General features: G+C 41.3%; 1 protein-coding gene across 1 annotated transcript in view; it reads left to right on the top strand.

Annotated features, from left to right (window-relative positions):
• Positions 1-21,020, top strand: part of LOC138967802 (uncharacterized) — a 148,991-nt gene that overhangs the window by 123,015 nt on the left and 4,956 nt on the right. Inside the window, exons 11-14 of the mRNA XM_070340459.1 lie at positions 4,207-4,282; positions 5,178-5,303; positions 5,778-5,848; positions 19,379-20,093. Of these exons, the coding sequence (XP_070196560.1) occupies positions 4,207-4,282; positions 5,178-5,303; positions 5,778-5,848; positions 19,379-20,093 (988 nt within the window). The remainder of the gene's footprint in view (positions 1-4,206; positions 4,283-5,177; positions 5,304-5,777; positions 5,849-19,378; positions 20,094-21,020) is intronic.

Raw genomic sequence — 21,020 nt, forward strand, 5'->3', positions numbered from 1 at the left:
TGAATTCGTGCCTGAAGGCTGCACATCTCTTTGGGAAGCGAGCAGACATTACTTTCTTCCTTATTACAGAAAGAAAATTACGTGATTGAGGTTTGACAAATAGTTTATTTGTCCATGTATTTATAGGTGTATGGGTTTGAATCACGAACAGTTGCCAGCCTATTGATGAAACGTTTGTCATCATTTCTCATAGTGAAAACGACCAAGAGAGAAAGACACAGAGACAGACAAACAGACAGACAGACAGCTGACAATTAGACAGACAGACAGACATACAGAAGATGAGAGTGAAAATAAGCGAAAGAGAGACAGAGATGGAGGTAGCCAGAAAGGACGAAGCAGAATTAAAAGCCACATTTCTAATTCCTTAAATAAGTTATGTTAAAGTTTTCCTCCGTTCAGAATAGCTGGGTAACGTGGTGGTTATTTCCCAGTGCAACGTTCAAGTGAGTGCTTTCAACAGACGCCTCTACCACACAACTATGTTGCCGTAAGTTATTATGCATGAAGTTTTATTCATAATGGAAAACAAAACTATTTCGTAAAAACAAGTTTGGTTCTTGTTTCGTTCCAGCCCCTCAAAAAATGTTGTCAGCAGTGAAAGCCACTGTGTCCTTAATAACCATTGTCGAAGCCTTATTTCGGCCACGCTTGCTTGGCAGATTTGCACAAGAATAGCACAGCAACAACAGGAAGGCAGAGACAAAGAACAAGTAGAAGCAGTCGTGTTCACTGGTGCATGCCTAAGGGAAGGTTAGTGACGCTGTTTACAGCGTGATCGTCTTAGCGCCGGCAATTTAGTGTTGGGGAGATTGTGATTGCCAGGAGTCAGACCGTGTTTTTGTCCACATCTCCTGCACTTTATGACAACCATTCGTATGCAGAACGGGGCTTCTCTCCGCCCAATCTTGTTTCTCTTATCCTGCAATTCCCATGGAAGCTGGCGTCTGGTTATTGCTGTGTGGGATTGCTGCTTGGTGGCGATACTTGGCGGGATGAGTGCGCTTGTCTGTTGGGGCAGCTTGCCGTTAGGGCTTTGTCGTGATTGCTTTTGCGCCAGGTAGAGGTATAAGCAGAAAGATTGGAACGGGAAGAAGTGAGCTTGGAATGTTAAGGGGGGGGGGGGGGGGGGGGGGTAGAGAGGGTAGAGAGAGAGTTAGATTACTATTGGCATAAATCACCACAAGTTTGAAAGCAATGCGCTAAGACGTCCTGAAATGTACCGTGTTTTATGGGGGGTCTCATTACCCGCTAAAACGGCTTCAAACCCCGCTTTTTATGGTTTCTAAGAGGAAGGTAATTGCCACCGTTCATCATGTCATAACGTTACAGCTATAGTGTTTTCAGCGTAGCAATAGGGCCCGATACTTAGACGAGACAAGTAGGGGAAGGGCTCCTAGCTTGTTTTCTTGCGAAGAAGTTTCATTTTGTGTTTGGTAGTCCTTCTCTCTTAAGTGAACCGTTAGGCCTAATTAGAGTGAAATAGCTTTGATAGACATTCAGCAAAATTTAAATACAGAAAAAATCACAAAGGGTCCATATTAGGCGCCCAGGCTCCTAATATGGACCAGTGAAGCGGCCTTCACGAATCACTGTCAAAAGCCCCCTATACTTCAAAATAACATGATACAACTTATTGTGCATGTCAGACTAATTCAAATATGCTTTAGATTTATCTGTTTCGGGTTGATGAGAGAATTATTTGAAGCACACCAGGAAACTAAAGAAGCATATCAAAAACAGAGTGAAAATAAGTGAAATTATCAACTTCCGCAAAAAGAAGACAATTTGATATTTTTTTTTGAAAGCTCGAGGGCTAGTTATAGGTTATTTTCAGCAAGCTTCTTAATGAATTAATGAAAATAGCCTTTAGCTTTTATTTTCTTTGAGTTGTTGAAGGTGGTCCATATTAGGGGACTCACACATACTTTGAGATTTTGCTATTATTTTTGTTTGCAGTAGAAACTCGGGGTCAAAACTGCTAAAATGTAACAAATACGGTCTTAGCTGTCATATATATAGCAATTTTTGTGTGATAAAAGCTTTGGCTGTGGACAGAAACGAGTCCGTTTTAGGCGTCAAAGTTAGAGTGAACGCTGCCAAAAGTGAAAACAAGATAAAAAGCCTAACGGTTTTAAGGTTTGTGTTTCTGCAACTGTTTTGACATGCGCAAGTTATCCAGATAGGGTGAATACAGCGAATTAAATTGTTTTTAGCGCATTAGCGCCGTTAGTTTGTCAGATCAAGAGGTGGTCCATATTAGGAGCCGGTCCATATTAGGAGCCCTTCCCCTATAATGCAGACGAGTCGAAGACGAGTCGCATTATACTTGTTCGAGTCTAAATATCGGACCCTATTGCTACGATGAAAACACAATAGTGTTTATATAGCTATTCTGACATTAAATTCTGTGTTAAAATCACGTTTTAACCAGAATGGTCCATGTCGTTGATTCCCTTCTTTGTTGCCATTAGTTTCATGGCTGACGAACTTTGGAACAGCTGTTACTTTTCGTTTATGTCATATTTAGGGTTTGCTTTACGTGCACAATAATGAAGTATGAAGAGCATATGACAGAAGAGCACCTGATATCTTACTTGTATGTCTTAGAATTTGGTTCGCTGAACGTGCTTCGATAGCTGCATGTGAACGTAAGTAACATCTGTTCGTCAGCCATGAGGCTAACAACAACAAAGAAGGGAAGTAAGCCTTGAAGGGTTTACGGGAGTTGTCTGCCCCATTATCGAAAGCTACTTCCGGTTATAACCATCAGAAAACAATACATTGTGCGTTCTCACGATCATTGAGGTCTGCACTCTGTTAAAAACTTTGTTATTATCATTCTCTTTAAGACTCTCTGTCTAATAAGTCGAGCTAAAAATGTGCTACGTTCAGCCTGTGTACATTTCCTTCTGTGATGTGACTATTGGATGACGTCATCGAACCTTCGTTGCCTAAGCTAACTTTGAATGCAAGCTCGCGCCATCTTGTTAGCGTAGGTTCCTAAATGATATGCTTTTGGATATTGGCAAAAATGGCCGACTTCCGTAGCATTATGCTTTGATGATCGGAAAAGGGATGTGTGAGACCATCCAATCACAGCCCCCGAATTCCCCCACGTGTCCATCAGAATAGCTATATTGTAAGACATTAAGTTAGGGAAATACAACTGACTGTTTTGGATACAAATATAATTGTTCTCTCCAATGACATACAACTCTTGTTGCGTTTTAGCTTTTCTGTTGTTGTGTTTTGTCCATTTTAAAGCGGAAACTTTGCTTTTCCGAATTTGATTTTGGGGGAGGTCTGTGTTGTAGGTGCCACTGTATAGACACTACCTAGTGTGACATCAATCTGTTTGTTGAATATGTTAGGGGAATTAATGACCGTTCCAGTCATCTGCTTGTACAATTAACGGCCTCATCACACAAATCTGCACTCAAACGTATCTGCCAAGTTCTTTTTTTTTATGAAGTGTAGTATAGATTTAATGGCATACATTATAACCTTGGTATGTTATTAGCAAAACACGTTTCTGTTGTGAACTTTTGAAAATATCTGAGTCACAGACTAAAATATTTGTTTTTCTAAAAAAATAAACAGAATGGCCTAGATATGTCTTTTTTAAGCTGAAGCTTACGCCGATTGAGAGCCTTCTTGTCCCGAATCTCAGCAAAAAGAAACCACAGTCTCCTGTGTACATGTGTGTTTCTAGTGTGCAAACACACGGAATGTCTGCACACTTGAATTTAAGAAAAAAAGAAATTCCTCTGGGGTAGGAAAAACACCCCCGTTGGTCAAAGGGAAATAACCATTCTCACTGCACCCATTCTCACTGCCACCAACTGAGAAGGTTATTTCCCTTTGACCAGTAATATGTTTCTCTATAAGTCCTTGTAGAATCTTAATCCACCAATAACTCCCTAACCGTGTGTTTGACTGGTCCCAATTTTTGTAAGGACCGTCTCAGGAATGTATAGAACCTGTTCACCAAGTTTGGTGACGATCGGTCCGTTCATTCTTGAGATCTATATGCGAACACAAACAAACAAACACACAAACAAACACATCGACCGAATCCTATACACACCCCTATACCGGGGGTGTAAAGAAGCAGCTCAGGGATACGTGCTGGTACACCTCCACTAACACTGACGAGTGTGCACACCATATTATCAAATGTTTTCATTATTTGTTTTGTTCCAGATTTTTCATTCCTTGGTGCCGCAGCAAACCGGCAAACAGTTTCTGGAAAACCGAAAACCTGGCGTTTTTCAGTCAGGTAAGCGATATGTTTGGACTCCGATGCTTTGTCAGGGATACGCAATTAAATCAATTACAACGAGAATTGAATTGTGTACCCAGTTCTTTTTTCAACTACCGGGTTAGACGAAATGGTTTGATATGAATTTACTTGTTCTGAGTGTCTTTTAATTAATTATAATTATGACCAAGCTGTACACAATGTTGTGAAAGTTTAGATGTACGTTTCTCTCTTACTTTATGCAGGTTTGGTCACTCTGCTTTGAGTGTGTATGTGTTTGTGTGTCTGTCAGTCTGTCCTTGTATGTTTTCGTATGTGTTTGTTGGGATGTGTAATCAGATCAGTATACATATATCTTCTGTTGTAAAAAACACAAAATACCGCGTCCCTGCATTCGTATCATGCATATATTAGTACTAGATGAATACCCGCTTCGCCGGGTACGGCTGCGCCGGGAAGAAGTCAAGCCGAATACCCGGCTATGCACCGCACGGAGGAAGGGAGACAAACGCGGCTGAAAACACTGGAGAAGATAAGGAAAAGTTACTGGGAATGGATCCAGAGAAAAACCAAAATCGGTTCAGCGCTGCGCGCTGAGAGCACTTGTTGAAATATCTCATCGATGAGGTTGTGTCCGGGGTGTAGCTGAATACGGTCTCCAAATTTGATAAATGATCCACCGAGAACTTTGGCTTGGCATCGCGGACACACACACACACAGACAGACACAAGTCGTATATATATATAGATGCCGGATGGATGGCGCGGATGCAGCTAATACAATTCCCATGTTTTCTTGTCTGCAAAGGTCCAATTTCTCCTAAATCTCTTGATACGAAAGTGGGCTACTATGGTAGAAAATCAGGCCTCTACTCTTAATTCCTATTGATAATGACAACCGTTTTGTCCCCAGAGAGTCCACCGAGTGGTACGAAGTGAAAGGCTTTACTCCCAGAAGCAAGCGGCACAAGAAATGATCAAGATCGTCAAACAGCGAGACTTCACCAGACTTATTCAGAAGAACGAACTCCAAAAGCGGGTTGGTAGTTTTAAATATTTATTTTTTTCTGGAATATATTTGCTTGTGTGTGTCTGTTTTTATCGTCTTCAAGCCCGTGTGTATAACACTTTACGCAAAGGCTCACTAGCTCACTGCTGACGTTTTTTTCTTCATGGAAAGCTGATAAATGTGTTCTTGGTTGTTTTTTCTCTCACATTTTGTATATTGTTCATGTGTGCTGGTAGTGCGGCTAAATAAAACGGGTTATTGGTCTATATCATTGAATAATCGTCTTGTATCACGTGCAACTCCCTCACGCATTCACTGCTTTGCTCACTGAGCCAGACGCTTCAAGTCTTGTCTGTCCCTTAAATACTGCCAGAATGTATGATGAACATGTTAAAGGATTGTTTTAGTGTCTAGATTTGTTGATGAGAAAAGACTGATTTCAGCCATGAAACCATAGCATTTATTTTCATAATTGAATGTATATATGGATTAATTTTGTTGCAGAAAATTCCTCCACAAAAACGAGTCAAGACAAAAGCGGAAATGTTTCAGGAGATAACAGCCAACATTGTCAGGTAAGTGTGGCCTAAAGCAGCAACAGAAAGTATTAAACCACTGAGACAGTGGTCGTGTCGTGTTTGTCTTACTGTTTGCTAGGAGTGGAACACGGGATCTCTCTCAACTCGGGGAAATCCATGCACTTCTATTTACGTATTTTAAACACTTTGCATTCATTTTGCCCCTCTGGTGCCCGTCCCTTGCTCTTCCCCTTTGAAGGAAGTACTACCAACATTTCCACCGATTTTCTGGTTGTATTTTGGAATTCATATTGTTTTCTGCGCTGGAAATAACTACAGCCAGCAATGTGTATTGTAGTTTGTGCATCATATCAATGTGTGCAGTTTGTGGAAGTTTGTGTGTGTGTGTATGTGTGTGTGTGTGTGTGTGTTGTGTGTGTGTATGTGTGTGTGTGTGTGCGTGTGTGTGTTTGTGTGTGTGTTTTTGTGTGTGGGTTTGTGTGTGTGTTTTTGTGTGTGGGTGTTTGTGTGTGTGTGTGTGTGTGTGTGTGTGTGTGTGTGTGTGTGTGTGTGTGTGTGTGTGTGTGTGTGTGCAAGCAGATTATAATGAATTCATAATTATTTGATGAAGGATGAAGGTTTCCATCTTGAATACTATATGCTGAGTTCGTCTGAACCATTTTGGACAGACAAAATAAGGCTTGAAATATTGCTGCTGTCTATTGTGATATTCCGTCTCTCAAAACACCCTCCCCCGGGGCTGTTTTTCTGACACAGCAGTGCAGGGAAGAGATGCTTGTTGTTGCAGAGGCAGCTGAAAACTGACGCCTGCAAAATACCTTTTGTGCGATGTTCTCGTTTGTTTTCTCTAGAGAGAGTTGCCAGTTTTCTGCTGCATATTAAATTGTTTCTGCTTCTTTAAAACTCTGTTGTTTTACTTCTAAGTTTGTTCGTTTCTTTTTGTTTTTTAAGAAGATGGACCTTTGGAGAGATACACACTTATATTTTCTCTGGAGGTAGTTATATTTCAGCATCGGTTTGATTGAGGGCTTTAATGTGTTTACATTACTTTAAAGAACAGCTGTGTGTCAATAATGTACTAGCTACGACTAAAATGTGACCATCCACCACGGAATGAGTCGCATGTCACCTTTGCATGATGTTCCTATTTTTACATTTTCCTAAAGAATTTTTTATGCTCTGTCCAGTGGTGAAACCCGTTTTAGAAAAGAGCGAAAACTGTTTGAGTTATAAGCCTGTGACTAGGGTGACCCTCACACTGTTACCAGACACTCCCCGGACTTATATTAAGCCTAGCGCAGAACCGCGCGAGGTGACATGCGACTCATTTCGTGGTGGAGGGTCACAAATAGTCTACAATTTTTAATTCACAGAGGTGAAGGGACCTTTTTGCCAAGATGAGCATGCCAAAAGCCAAATGCAACACAAATATTGAAACAAATGTGTCAATAGCAAGCTGTGGAACACTTTGATAAACAAGGCTTTTGCTAGTTTTTCGCCGCAGCTATGCAAATAGCCGGAAGCTTAAAAGCCGGGAGGAATGTTTCCTTTCAAAACGCTTTGCCTCAGGTTCTATTTTTGACTTACGTACAATTCGAGTTTTAACTGTTTGCCGCAGACACGATTTTGATTGGCAACTTACAAGCGCACTCATTTTGTTAAAAGCGATGACAAATCAGTGTTCTTTTGAGATTTGCAGTTACGGTAATTACGCTCTGTTTGCTTTCAGTTTCTTCAGTGAATTCATTCACTCCAAGTCTGTATTTGTGGTACTAGTAGGAAGGGTTTTGCTGTACCAGTTGACGCACTCACTGACGGTGTGCTCACAGTATCGATATTTGTTGAAGCAGCATAAAGGGTTTTCCCTGTACCTGTTGACACACTAACATAAGGTGTGCCGCATTATTTGTTGTACCAGCACCACCTTTACCCCCTGTGCAGGATGACACACTGACGCACGGAGACTCGCTCGCTCTCTCTCTCTCTCTCTCTCTCTCTCTCTCTCTCTCTCTCTCTCTCTCTCTCTCTCTCTCTCTCTCTCTCTCTCTCTCTCTCTCTCTCTTTCAAGGACAGCTTGTAAGAAAAGGCATTTCCTTAATTAAATCTTAATCCTTGTTAAATAAAGTTCAATTCAATTCAATTCAATTCAGTCCTCTCTCTCTCTCTCTCTCTCTCTCTCTTTCTCTCTGTCTGTCTGTCTCTCTCTCTCTCTCTCTGTCTGTCTGTCTCTCTCTCTCTCTGAGTCTCTCTCTCTCTGTCTCTCTATGTCTCTCTCTCTAACTTTCTATCTATCTCTCTCTCTCTCTATGTCTCTCTCTCTCTCTCTCTCTCTTCTCTCTCTCTCTCTCTCTCTCTCTATCTATCTATCTCTCTCTTCTCCTGCTCCCTCTCCTCCTCCTCCCCATCCCAATTAGAGCATTGTTTTTGTTAAAAGACATTCCTTAAAGAACGGCCATGTCACCCAATCAACAATTTTGGCCTGACGGGCAATGTAACACAGTCTGAAGCGAAGCATTGAAGCGTTCAGTGTTGCAGACACTGTGGTCTGCATAGTGCGGCTGGTTCTCGCTTGATTGAAGGCATTGAACTTGAGGAGTCGGTACCCGAACCGCCAGAAATAAAATGATTGCACGTCAGTTATTGATAGACCTCACATGGCGATATCAAGGCATCGAGGAGATACAGTGAGAGTGAGAACTAGTGTGACGTGGTTGGGCTCTTCACAGAGATGAGAGAGCTGGAAACTAGGATGGTGATGAGAGATTTGAAAGGGAAGACGAAATGGGACAAATTGATTCATACCACGTCCAGGCGATATGCTGATGCACAAAAACAGGAACTAAGACGAATGTGAAACAAGACAATTTGAAGTGTGTACATACACTGTATCACTTTTTAAGGCTGGAGCACACTTTGGAAAGTACGTTGGAGTAGCCTCCCTTCTTCGTTGGAGTAGCCTCCCTTCCCGGATTTAGAACGCGTTTCGTGTCGTAACAGATTATCCACTTACTAGCCATATCCGTATGCAAAATAATGAAATAAACATTAGGAAATGGCAGACGTTTACAAATATCGACATTCTCTATCAGTGCAATAAAAAACAATCGTTAGAACTTGCATTTACGACATGTCGTACGTGAGAACGTGTCAGTAAACAAGCACTTTTTGCCTGGCTGAAGAACCCCACGAGTCAAGCTAAAACAGACGACAAGTAATGGAAAGCAGTCTGCGGATAAACATAACAAACTACTGATGAAAAAGTGTGTTCATCCCTGCTCTGGATAAAAGACATCGGACTGATGACAACGTGGCAGCGTTCACGCGAAAAGATTTTTTTTCAGATTATCGCTTCTACATTTTATTGCACGTACTTGGGGCAGATCTGAATTTCTGAAAGATGACAAATCGGTCTTGTGAGTTGAGAACCACATGTTCTTTGCCGACAGAAATCACGATGGGACAAGATGCAGATTGTGTTGAAGAGATGTTTGCAGATTATCGCATCTACATTTTATTGCTCAGATCAATGCACGTAGTTGGGGTAGATCTGAATTTCGCAATGGAAGACGACAAATCCGTCTTGTGAGTTAAGAACCACATGTTCTTTGGCGGCAGAAATCACTATGGGACAAGATGAGGATTGTGTTGAGGGGCTAATACTGACTGACTTTAGATGAAGAGTTCCTAGACCTGGTTTTTGTAGAGGCATCATGATGATATCCTGGGTTGTTTTTTTTTTACGTTCTTGGTGACAACGCGCCAGAATCGCACGAAGATCGAACTCTCGAAGAAAACAAGTTTATCGCTGAACATCGGAAATGTGAAAGTATTGCTCTTCCTGTCTGACCAGTCTCCCCGTTAAATCCACAGGCTACATTATTTATCAGGTAACTTACCAAACCGGAGTGTGTGTGTGTGTGTGTGTGTGTGTGTGTGTGTGTGTGTGTGTGTGTGTGTGTGTGTGTGTGTACACCGGATTACCACCATCAACGCACCCTTTTGGACTTTTCTACTATGCCTGCTGTGACATTCACGAGGATTATTGTGATTCTTGGACAATCGTGTGCCTATGCTGGACTTGCAGGAAGACAAACGGTGCCGGAACGGTATACGTGCTGCCAAGTGTGCACGTCCAGAGCGCAGTGTGAACCGAGAGTGAGTGTGTCATTGTGTGGAAGTTTTGCTTGATTGATTTATTCATGATTTAATTTGCTTTTTGGTTCAATAGTAAAATCTGTGTACGTTATACTTTGTATTTTGTGGTGTGATTCGCCCGAGTGCGAGACCCCCATCCCCGAACGCCTCTGTGGGTGGACTTGTGTAACGTGAGTGTGTAGATGAGAATGTGAAAGTTGCTTTGGACCCAGATACACACAGCAGACACCAACGCAACAGCTAAGTTTCAGCCTGACAAAGAAATTCGAGTGACACAGCTAATGGCTGTACTTGTTATTTCTCTATTAAAACAAATGTTTCAAGATCTTTTGGCCAAAACAAATAAATTGTCTGTTTCTATTAACATGGCTAAAAAAAAATAGGGTAGGTAGGTAGGTGTTTTTGTTGTTGTTGTTGCCAGGATAGAATTCTTGAAAATAACTAAATGACACAAAGAGACAAGACTCGCTATAGATAGATTTATAAAAACAAAAACAAATGTGACAAAGGATATAAAATGATTGTTTTACCTGGTCTGGAATCTTCAGTAGTAATTGCATAAAAAAAGTCTGATATATGCTTATATATCAATTATCATGTTAACTTTTTCTTAAAATGGGTGCGTTAAATCCTAGTCTGTTTGTTTTTAATGCACTAAGCAATCCTTCGACTGACAGAAAAGATGTATTTTAAAAATGTCCAGTTGCTTTTACTTATTTTTCTAATTGGAAGAGAATACAAATTATGCACTCTTTTCTGTTCAAATGGGTAGAGGGCGGGGGTAGTAAAAGGATCACAGTTCAAGATTTTGCGCGACAAGAGGTGTGTTTCTTTCAACTGTGATGAAGAGGAATAACTCAACTTGGTATCTAACACTATTTCTGAACACTGTAACTACTGAAGCACTTTTAATTTTTTTTTCTGTCTTCCAAACTTCTAATTCAACTTCAGTTCAAAAATGATTAAAAAAAGGTTTTTTTCCTTCTGAAATCTACAGTTAAATCACTATTTTGAATATTCTATTTTGCTTCCCTATTTATCTTCTTAAGGTTTTGATCATCTGATTACCTTGCTTTTCTATTTGGAAGATAATATGCACTCTTTTCTGAAAAATGGGTAGGGGGTGGGGGTAGTAAAAGCATCACAGTATAAAATTTTGTGCTACAAGAGGTGTGTTTCTTTTAACTGTGATGAAGAGGGATAACTCAACTTGGTATCTAACACTAGTTCTGAACACTGTAACCACTTTAGCACTTTTAATTTATTTGTTCTGTCTTCCAAGCTTTAAATTCAGCTTATAAAATGAGTAAAACAGTGTGTGTTTTCTGAATTCACCAGTTAAATCACTCTGTTGGATGTTGTTTTTTGCTTCCCTCTTTCTGTTCTGAAGTTTTTTATCATCTGACTACCTTGCTTTTCTATTTGGAAGATAATATGCACTCTTTTCTGAAAAATGGGTAGGGGGTGGGGGTAGTAAAAGCATCACAGTTCAAGATTTTGCGCGACAAGAGGTGTGTTTCTTTTAACTGTGATAAAGAGTGAAAACTCAACTTGGTATCTAACACTATTTCTGAACACTGTAACTACTGAAGCACTTTTAATTTTTTTTTCTGTCTTCCAAGCTTTAAATTCAGCATATAAAATGAGTAAAAAATTGTGTTTTTTTCTGAATTCACCAGTTAAATCACTCTGTTGGATGTTATTTTTTGCTTCCCTATTTCTGTTCTGAAGTTTTTGATCATCTGACTACCTTGCTTTTCTATTTGGAAGATAATATGCACTCTTTTCTGAAAAATGGGTAGGGGGTGGGGGTAGTAAAAGCATCACAGTTCAAGATTTTGCGCGACAAGAGGTGTGTTTCTTTTAACTGTGATGAAGAGGGATAACTCAACTTGGTACCAAACACTATTTCTGAACACTGTTACCACTTTAGCACTTTCATTTTTTTTTCCTCTGTCTTCCAAGCTTTAAATTCAGCTTATAAAATGAGTAAAACAGTGTGTGTTTTCTGAATTCACCAGTTAAATCACTATGTTGAATGTTCTATTTTGCTTCCCTATTTCTGTTCTTCAGTTTTTGATCATCTGACTACCCTGCTTTTCTATTTGGTAGATAATAATAAATATGCACTCTTTTCTGAAAAAATGGGTAGGGGGTGGGGGAAGTAAAAGTATCACAGTTCAAGATTTTGCGCGACAAGAGGTGTATTTCTTTTAACAGTGATAAAGAGGGATAACTCAACTTGGTATCTAACACTATTTCTGAACACTGTAATCACTTTAACACTTTTAATTTATGTTTGTCTGTGTTCCAAGTTTCAAATTAAGCTTCAAAAATGGGTAAAAATAATGGTTTTCTCATAATTCACAGGTTAAATCATTATGTTGGATGTTCTATTTTGCTTCCCTCTTTCTCTTCTTTAAGTTTTTGATCATCTGACTACCCTGCTTTTCTATTTGGAAGATAATATGCACTCTTTTCTGAAAAATGGGTAGGAGGTGGGGGTAGTAAAAGCATCACAGTTCAAGATTTTGCGCGACAAGAGGTGTGTTTCTTTTAACTGTGATGAAGAGGGATAACTCAACTTGGTATCAAACACTATTTCTGAACACTGGAACCACTTTAGCACTTTAAATTTTTTTTCTTCTGTCTTCCAAGCTTTAAATTCAGCTAATAAAATGAGTAAAAAAGTGGGTTTTTTTCAGAATTCACCAGTTAAATCACTATGTTGGATGTTCTATTTTGCTTCCCTATTTCTGTTCTTCAGTTTTTGATCATCTGACTACCCTGCTTTTCTATTTGGTAGATAATATGCACTCTTTTCTGAAAAAATGGGTAGGGGGTGGGGGAAGTAAAAGTATCACAGTTCAAGATTTTGCACGACAAGAGGTGTATTTCTTTTAACAGTGGTAAAGAGGGATAACTCAACTTGGTATCTAACACTATTTCTGAACACTGTAATCACTTTAACACTTTTAATATATGTTTGTCTGTGTTCCAAGTTTCAAATTAAGCTTCAAAAATGGGTAAAAAAAAAGTTTTCTCATAATTCACAAGTTAAATCATTATGTTGGATGTTCTATTTTGCTTCCCTCTTTCTCTTCTTAAGTTTTTGATCATCTGACTACCCTGCTTTTCTATTTGGAAGATAATATGCACTCTTTTCTGACAAATGGGAAGGGGGTGGGGGTAGTAAAAGCATCACAGTTCAAAATTTTGCGCGTTAAGAGGTGTATTTTTTTATAAATTGGTAAAGAGGGATAACTCAACTTGGTATCTAACACTATTTCTGAACACTGTAATCACTTTAACACTTTTAATCAATGTTTGTTGGTGTTCCATGCTTCAAATTGAGCTTCAAAATGGATACAAAAGGATTTTTTCCGAATTCACAAGTAAAATCACTATGTTTAATGTTCTATTTTGCTTCCCTATTTCTCTTCTTCAGTTTGTGATCATCTGATTGTTATTTTGTTTACATTTTCACAATACAATATTGCAACTTATTCAGTAGTGTTTGCGTGAAAAAATCTGATACCTATGCTTAAACTTCAGTCGTTATCTTAAAATTTTGCGCGTTAAGCCCTTTATATTTTGTATTTTCCTGATAAAGCAAACATTGAACTAACAGAAAAAGTAACTTTTAAAACTACCTAATCACTTTGAAATTGGGCCTCCAAAGTGTTCTCCAGCCTTAAAGCGGGTTATCTAGATTATTAAAAATGCCCAGAACCCCCCCCCCCCCCCCCCCTCCCCCCACGTTACAAAATGAACTGTACATTAACATTATGAGAACTTTGTATATTGTAGAAAAATGCCTAATTTTTTCCTATTGCGTTTCACTTTCCCTTTTGGGCGTTAGATGCAAGGGTAGGGGTTGGATAAAGGGGGAGGATCTAGACAGGATATTTCATCAGCTACGGAAATTGAGAAACCTTGAGCTATTACAGCAACAGCGGAACAGGAAAAGAAGGGATCCAGAATCTTTGGACTCTTGAGACAGAAGAGGTAGTCTACCACATTGATGTCTAAACAGCCAGCAGACTCTTTATGCATTTCTCCACATGTAAACATTCATTTTAGTCATCAATTTTCCTTTTCTTATTACTGTATGACATTTTTATTTTATGTAAATGAAAGTGAAAATAAGAAATCAAACCGAAACCCCCACAAAGGTTGGTGTTTTTGCCACTAATGACTTTGATAATTATGTGAAGGAATTTAAACATCATACTGGCCTGACTATTCAGTGTCAGAGGATCCCTTTCCTGATTGTGATATTTTGTAAACACCACTGTCTGGTCCGCAAACGTCCAGCATAACTGTGATTGAAGGAATCTGGAAGCTGGCCAATGCCGTCAGTCCCACTGCTGTCAGAACAAAAATAACAGGACAAAGCGAAACAAAAGTAAACAGTATATAGATAACGATCTAAAATGACTTTTTTTTTCAGCACAGCATTTGAATTTGGTAAATTTGCAAGTTTACACACTTATTTTCTACAGCTTCTCTGCAGTAGTTCTTGCCGCTTGTAACAAGAAATTCCTCCGAGGTAGGAAAAACACCCCCGTTGGTCAAAGGGAAATAACCATTCTCACTGCCACCAACTGAGAAGGTTATTTCCCTTTGACCATTAATATGTCCCTGTATAAGTCCTTGTAGAATCTTAATCCACCAATAACTCCCTAACCGTGTGTTTGACTGGTCCCAATTTTTGTACGGACCGTCTCAGGAATGTATAGAACCTGTTCACCAAGTTTAGTGACGATCGGTCCGTTCATTCTTGAGATCTATATGCGAACACAAACACACAAACACACAAACAAACAAACACACAAACACATCGACCGAATCCTATACACACCCCTATACCGGGGGTGTAAAAATCCACTGCAGGCAATTGCTTTGGAAAACAAGACACAACCTGTATTCACGTGATGAACCGCAATGGCGCTGTTTTCCATTTGGCGCCTCGTATTTCATCGGCGTTGAAGGCAATATTGGCCCGTGCAGCTGACAAAAAAACGTGCAATGCCAAATGATGGGCAGAAAATTGCAAGCTGTGAGAGTAATAAACTGCCGGGGGAGGCTGAACGCATTACACGCGACATCTCAGTTATTAAACGAAAATAGGGTCATCTTTATCACACACGCATGCACAGGTGCTGACATTTTCACCCACAAGAAAAAGATCTCACACAATTCCTAATCCGACCCAACCCTCCAAAAGTTCGCAGGATTATCACCAATGGAGATTACGAATGTGCATGTTTAACGAGCTCAAAAAAGAGAATGTGCTTATAGCGAATGGTGTGGGCGAATCTAGTAAGAGGGGGTGACATCTGGTCTCAAAATATGAATCATCGTATTCGTAGGCTGTGTGGCGAGATAAAACAAACTTAAATAAATTGATAGTGTCCTACAAAATCGTGTTCAAGGAGGATGTACACAAACAATGTTAAACAATCAACTGTCGATGTCTGATACAATTCCATCAAGATAATTTCACTTCACTTGCGTCAGGCTTATTTAGATTCTCCACAATCAGTTTGTCTACCAGCAATAATTGAGTCAACACTGTGGAATTACTGGAAGTAAATTTCCGTGCAGACCACAATTGCCGGATACCATCGATTGCCGGAGTCAAGTGTGAACTCCAAACAGCGAGGCTTCCGCTCATCACGTGACCCGAATCACGTGATATGAAAGGCCAATCAGTAGCACTCTGTGACACTCGTAAGCTAATGGCGCCCAACCGACGCTCTGCGCTTTTAATGCTGTTTACATTGGTGAACACCCTCCAGCCCCTTGGATTAGACGTACACAGGCTGAATAAAGTGAAGTCAAGAGCTCATTTGGGACGAGTGTAGTTATTAGCGTGAAATAAAGAGGGTAAGAAATCAGGAGCAGAAACGAAGTCATCCAGGTTAATCTGTGTTAGAGTGTCGGATTTGATAATATGGCTTCTACCATAACTGTGACGTATATATATATGCAATTGGGTCCGCGACAAACGACTGTGGATCAAAAAGGTCATGTAGACATTTGACATGAAATCTGTGAAAACTGAGAAAACTATACAAAAGAGAGTTGTGTGTGCGTGTATGTTTGTGTGTGTGTGTGTTTGTGTGTGTGTGTGTGTTTGTGTGTGAGTGTGTGTGTATGTGTGTGTGTGTGTGTGTGTGTGTGTGGGTTGGTGGGTGGGTGTGCGTGCGTGCGTGCGTGCGTGCATGGATGCGTGCGCGTGTGTCACAAGTCATACATAAGTTTCGGAATTGGTGTAGATAGTTTTAGGGGAGGGAGATGAAAGCGACAAAGGTGAATCATTCTTGTCTTGAAGCTTTTTGGAGTAGGAATTAAACAGCCGGAGGACAGAGAGTCTGTGGCTCCCGTGTCCGGTCAAGTCGAGACACGTGAAAGGCTAGGCGAAGTGGGAGGACGATGTGATTGCAGTGGAAGAGGTGAAGGAAGCGAGGTTTCTGTGTGCTCAACGGTAAATGTCGTGGTACTGTGTTCGGGGTGGTGTTGGACAATGGTGTTGCACGGGGGGGGGGGGGGGGAGGGGGGGGGGGTGGCGGGGGAGGGAGGGAGTCCTAGGGAGGAGAAGGGTGTACAAACATGGGAGATGGTACAAGGGATATTTCAAAGATTTGTGCTCGTAGCTGTAGAATATCTTTTGATATTTGGTGCAGGAAGCAAGCTGGAGGGGAAGAGTGCACAAGAAAGAGAGCCCTCAGAAAAAGGTGGGGGGGGGGGGGGGGAGGGAATGTCCGAGGTGGATATTGCTAGAAGTGATGTGAACATGGGAGCTAGGGTGTATTGAGTATTGGGTGAGTAAGGAAGAAGGATGTAGGAAGCGAGGAATTGGGAGGGGCGTGCAAGGCAGAGGGGTATAGGAGCAGAGAGGTGGCGACAGAGAAGCAAGTCTAGGGGGTGAAAGTAGAGGAATCGGAAAGGTGAGGGAGAGGGGATGCGAGGCGGAGGGATGTTGAAAGCACGGGTTTACGTGGTATTAAACTAGGAGGTTGCGGCGGCGTTTGTCTTCAAATAGGTGTTGGCTGGAGACTGACACACGAGTAAAAGTAGAGGATTGTAAACTGAGAGTGGATTAAAAAACAAGAAAGGTAGGTTGTTGGAACGTTTGTTATTGACAAAACAATACATTCACAGATATTTCGACCCAACGGTCTTTTAAGTGGACAGACAAACAAATATTAAAACAACACTTATCTTGATAGTTTTGTCAATAACAAATGTTCCAAGAACCTACCTTTCTTGTTTTTTGATTCTGAATTTTGGAACGTTGACAGTCTCTTTGTTTTTGGATTTGAGAGTGGATTAGCTATGCGTGTGGGGAGGGGAGGGCGTAGGAAGTGGTAAGGCTTAGGGGTGTACACTAGAGGTTTGGGGTGGGGGTGGCTGCAGGGTTTGGCTGCAAAATAGGTGTCTGATGGAGAGTGACGCTGATCGATACGCTGTAGAAAAGTGTGCCCTCCCCCTCCCCTCCTGCACTGGTCTGCCCTTGATCTCCTCCTCCCTCCCTGCTTCTACGCCTTTCTTTGTATAGTCTGTGCTCTTTCTTTCCTTATACAGTAATCTTCCTTCCATAGGTTTTTTTTCTCCTTGCCTTTGAGCTATCTAATCGTCATTTCTGGTTTGTTTATTTATGTGTTTGTTGTTGTTGTTGTTGTTGTTGTTGTTGTTGTTGTTGTTGTTGTTGTTGTTGTTGTTGTATTTTGTCTCTGTTCAGTACTCTGTACTGCTTTTTTTGTATCTCCTTCCAGTCTAAAAGATCTAATGCGCCTTGAGTCGCCTTGTGGTGAGATATGTGCGCCTTATATATTCTCGTATTATTATTTAAGTTATTGAGACATCCCAGTGCACTAAGGGATTTATAGAGCAAATCGAGAAAATTCATTATTGCACGAAGCGCATAACGCTGAGTTCAATCATTATTTTCGAGATTTGCTCTATAAATCCCTTAGTGCACTGGGATTGTTTCAATAACGATATTGTCAGTACCGCCAGAGAAAAAAGAAGATTCAAAACGCACATTTTGCAACGCGCATTTGGATAGGCGTAACTGTGTGGTCAGGTTTGTGTCAGATCTACTTTTGTGTGGGCTGTCTCAAGTGTGTCGTGCTTTCGTCACACGCAAACTCTTGTTTTAATTTCCAGGGGCGGAATAGGGGGGGGGGGGGGTTACAGGGGTTCCGGAACACCCCCCCCCCCCCCGGCTGTCAAAAATTTTTTTAAAAAGTAATACTAACTTTAAAAGAAATAATGAGTGGCTGCTGACACCAGTTGATCATGTTTAAAATCAAGCATAAGCCATAAATTGTTCATAAAATAGCTAAAACTTTTCAGCTTCTGGTGGGCAAAGCGTATTTCAAATTCAGTGTAGTCTACTATAACAGAGTCGACTTCCAAATGCTGGTCTAGCTGGTACGTTATCGGAATAACACTTGTGTTTTCTGTTTGCCGCTGGGAATTTTATACTAACTCATCATTTAGTAATGTGGTTAATAAGCTACATGCCACTAATACGGCATATGAGAAGAATCTTTGCAAGTCAAAACGAGAAGAGACCATTTGTGGAAGAGATACAGCCGCTTCTATTTTTAGATCAGTGGGCTTAACTGTGGCACAGGCGCCTGCGATCTGTCAGAAAAAAAACCTTCTGCTTTGAGCCGCAGGAAATGTATGGTTATTTTTTGGTAAAGTGGAGAATATAAGCTACATGTCATTAATTAATTCTGAGGATGAGAGTAGTCTCGCTTTGGCAAAGGGCGTAAGAATACGCTCTGTGGAAAAGTTAGCGCACTCCAAGAGTGCGCTAACAGATTTAAGCGCATCGCCATTAGCCAATCAACTGGTTCACATCAGTCATGTGACATCAGTTCTTACTGACAATTATTATTATTATTAATGCATCCACACAGTAAAAAGAACCCTCACTTTACGGGAAGCAGCTAGAGTGATGATTTTGTCAAAGTGGAAGGATGCTTTTATCGCATGTCACATCACAGTCTGGACACATTGGGGCAGTGGTCCGGGTTGTTTACAGGAAAAGGAGACTAACTGTAGCGATGTTGTAATCTGTCTGACTTCTCAATCTGTACCTGGTCCGGGTTGTTTACAGGGAAAGGAGACTAACTGTAACAATGTTGTAATCTGTCCGACTTCTCAATATGTACCTGGTCCGGGTTGTTTACAGTGAAAGGAGACTAACTGTAACGATTTTGCAATCTGTCCGACTTCTCAATATGTACCTGCCAATTATTGACGTTTTTTGTTCATTACTTCAACGGACGGCCGTCAACAAGATACAGAATTGCAGAATGAGTACTTTATTCATTTATACTAACAGAAAGTCTTTAAACTAGTTCACCTTTTTTTCTGCATCTCCAGTTACCACCGGCAGATGAAGGAACCCGACGAGGACGACCAGGACGAGTACACCGACGACAACGATCTCGACGGCGATTTCGTCACCTACGACGTGATGAATGATCCGCTGGGTGTCCTTCCGCAGACGCCCACCTCCCCCATCTGCCCCACAACCCCCACCACCATCTTGGAGGAGAACCACATCGGCCTCAACAACCTGGGCTACTTCCCAGACGTTCATCACGCCGACAGAGTCATTGACGTGTCCAACGGTCGCACCGACGACGGCAACGTTGAGGATAGAAGAGACGATGAAGGCGATGATATGTTTGACGTAAGGAACGGTGTTCGTGTTCCGTCTCCCAGTAAGAGGAACTCCAGGTCGTCCAATTCGTCCTCAGTGTGGTCTTCGCCCAGGAGAAAGCAGTCGGTGGCTTCTTCGTGTGGTAGTAACGGTGGAGGAGGTAGCAGCAGGGAGAGAAGAGACCGAACTCCGTCCATAAGTGTCATCGGTGCCTCTGCCAGCGAACCCACTTCGCCGGAACCGCGTGAATCTTGGGAACTTCCTGGGGTCGGGGGGTCACAGAGAGGTCAGTTCCGGTCGCCGCAACCCAGACGCGTGTCTGACGTCAGTCCCAGGAGGTTACCTGGCAACCGTCCTATGCAAAACAACGCCCGCAGTCGCAGCCAGGATTATCAGAACTGGGACTATTTTCAGAAGAATCTCAAACTGAAGGTAGGGACCGGGATAGTAAATTAGTAATGGGGAAGTTGGTGGTGGTTTTTGTGGTGGTGTTGCAGGTGTGTGTGTGTGCGTGTGAATGTGTGTGTGTGTGTGTGTGTGTGTGTATGTGTGTGTGTGTGTGTGTGTGTGTGTGTGTGTGTGTGTGTGTGTGTGTGTGTTCGATATATGCGGAAGATGTTCTTTCAGTCAAATGTTTGCCTCTCTTAACACACGAGTCGTTGATGTATCAGCGAGTTCATTTTTTTATTACATGTTTTGTTAACTATAGGCCTTTTCTGTTTCACAGAAAGTAGCAAGCACAAATCAATGACGTCCCAGAATTATCTAAACGAATGTTTCGTGACATTTTTGGGTGTCTTCATGTGCCCAAACACATCATAACACGAACTCAATATATCCGTATCAATTGCTTTGGGGAGATTTGCCAGTTCTCTTTAAAGCACAGAGTACGTGAAACACAAATTGATGATTTCTTTTCCTCGCACTTTCGTCTTAGTCTTTCCTTTCGGTTGCCTATATGTGACCCTCCACCACGAAATGAGTCGCATGTCACCTCGCGCGGTTCTGCGCTAGGCTTGATATAAGTCCGGGGAGTGTCTGGTAACAGTGTGAGGGTCACCTTAGTCACAGGCTTATAACTCAAACAGTTTTTGCTCTTTTCTAAAACGGCTTTCACCACTGGATAGAGCATAAAAAACTCTTTAGGAAAATGTAAAAATATGAAAATAATGCAAAGGTGACATGCGACTCATTTCGTGGTGGAGTGTCACATATGTTCTCCCTCTCGCCTTTTTTCCCCTGTAGACTCCTCTGTTTGGCTTTAGTTTCCCACCCCACTCCAATAACTTGTTCTTCTGGTTTGTTTGTGTTAAGTCCACCATAACGAAGATGTGTGTACTATTGTATTAAGTTGGTCAC

Source organism: Littorina saxatilis, linkage group LG5 (genome assembly GCF_037325665.1).
Source record: "Littorina saxatilis isolate snail1 linkage group LG5, US_GU_Lsax_2.0, whole genome shotgun sequence".
Classification (NCBI taxonomy): Eukaryota; Metazoa; Mollusca; class Gastropoda; order Littorinimorpha; family Littorinidae; genus Littorina; species Littorina saxatilis.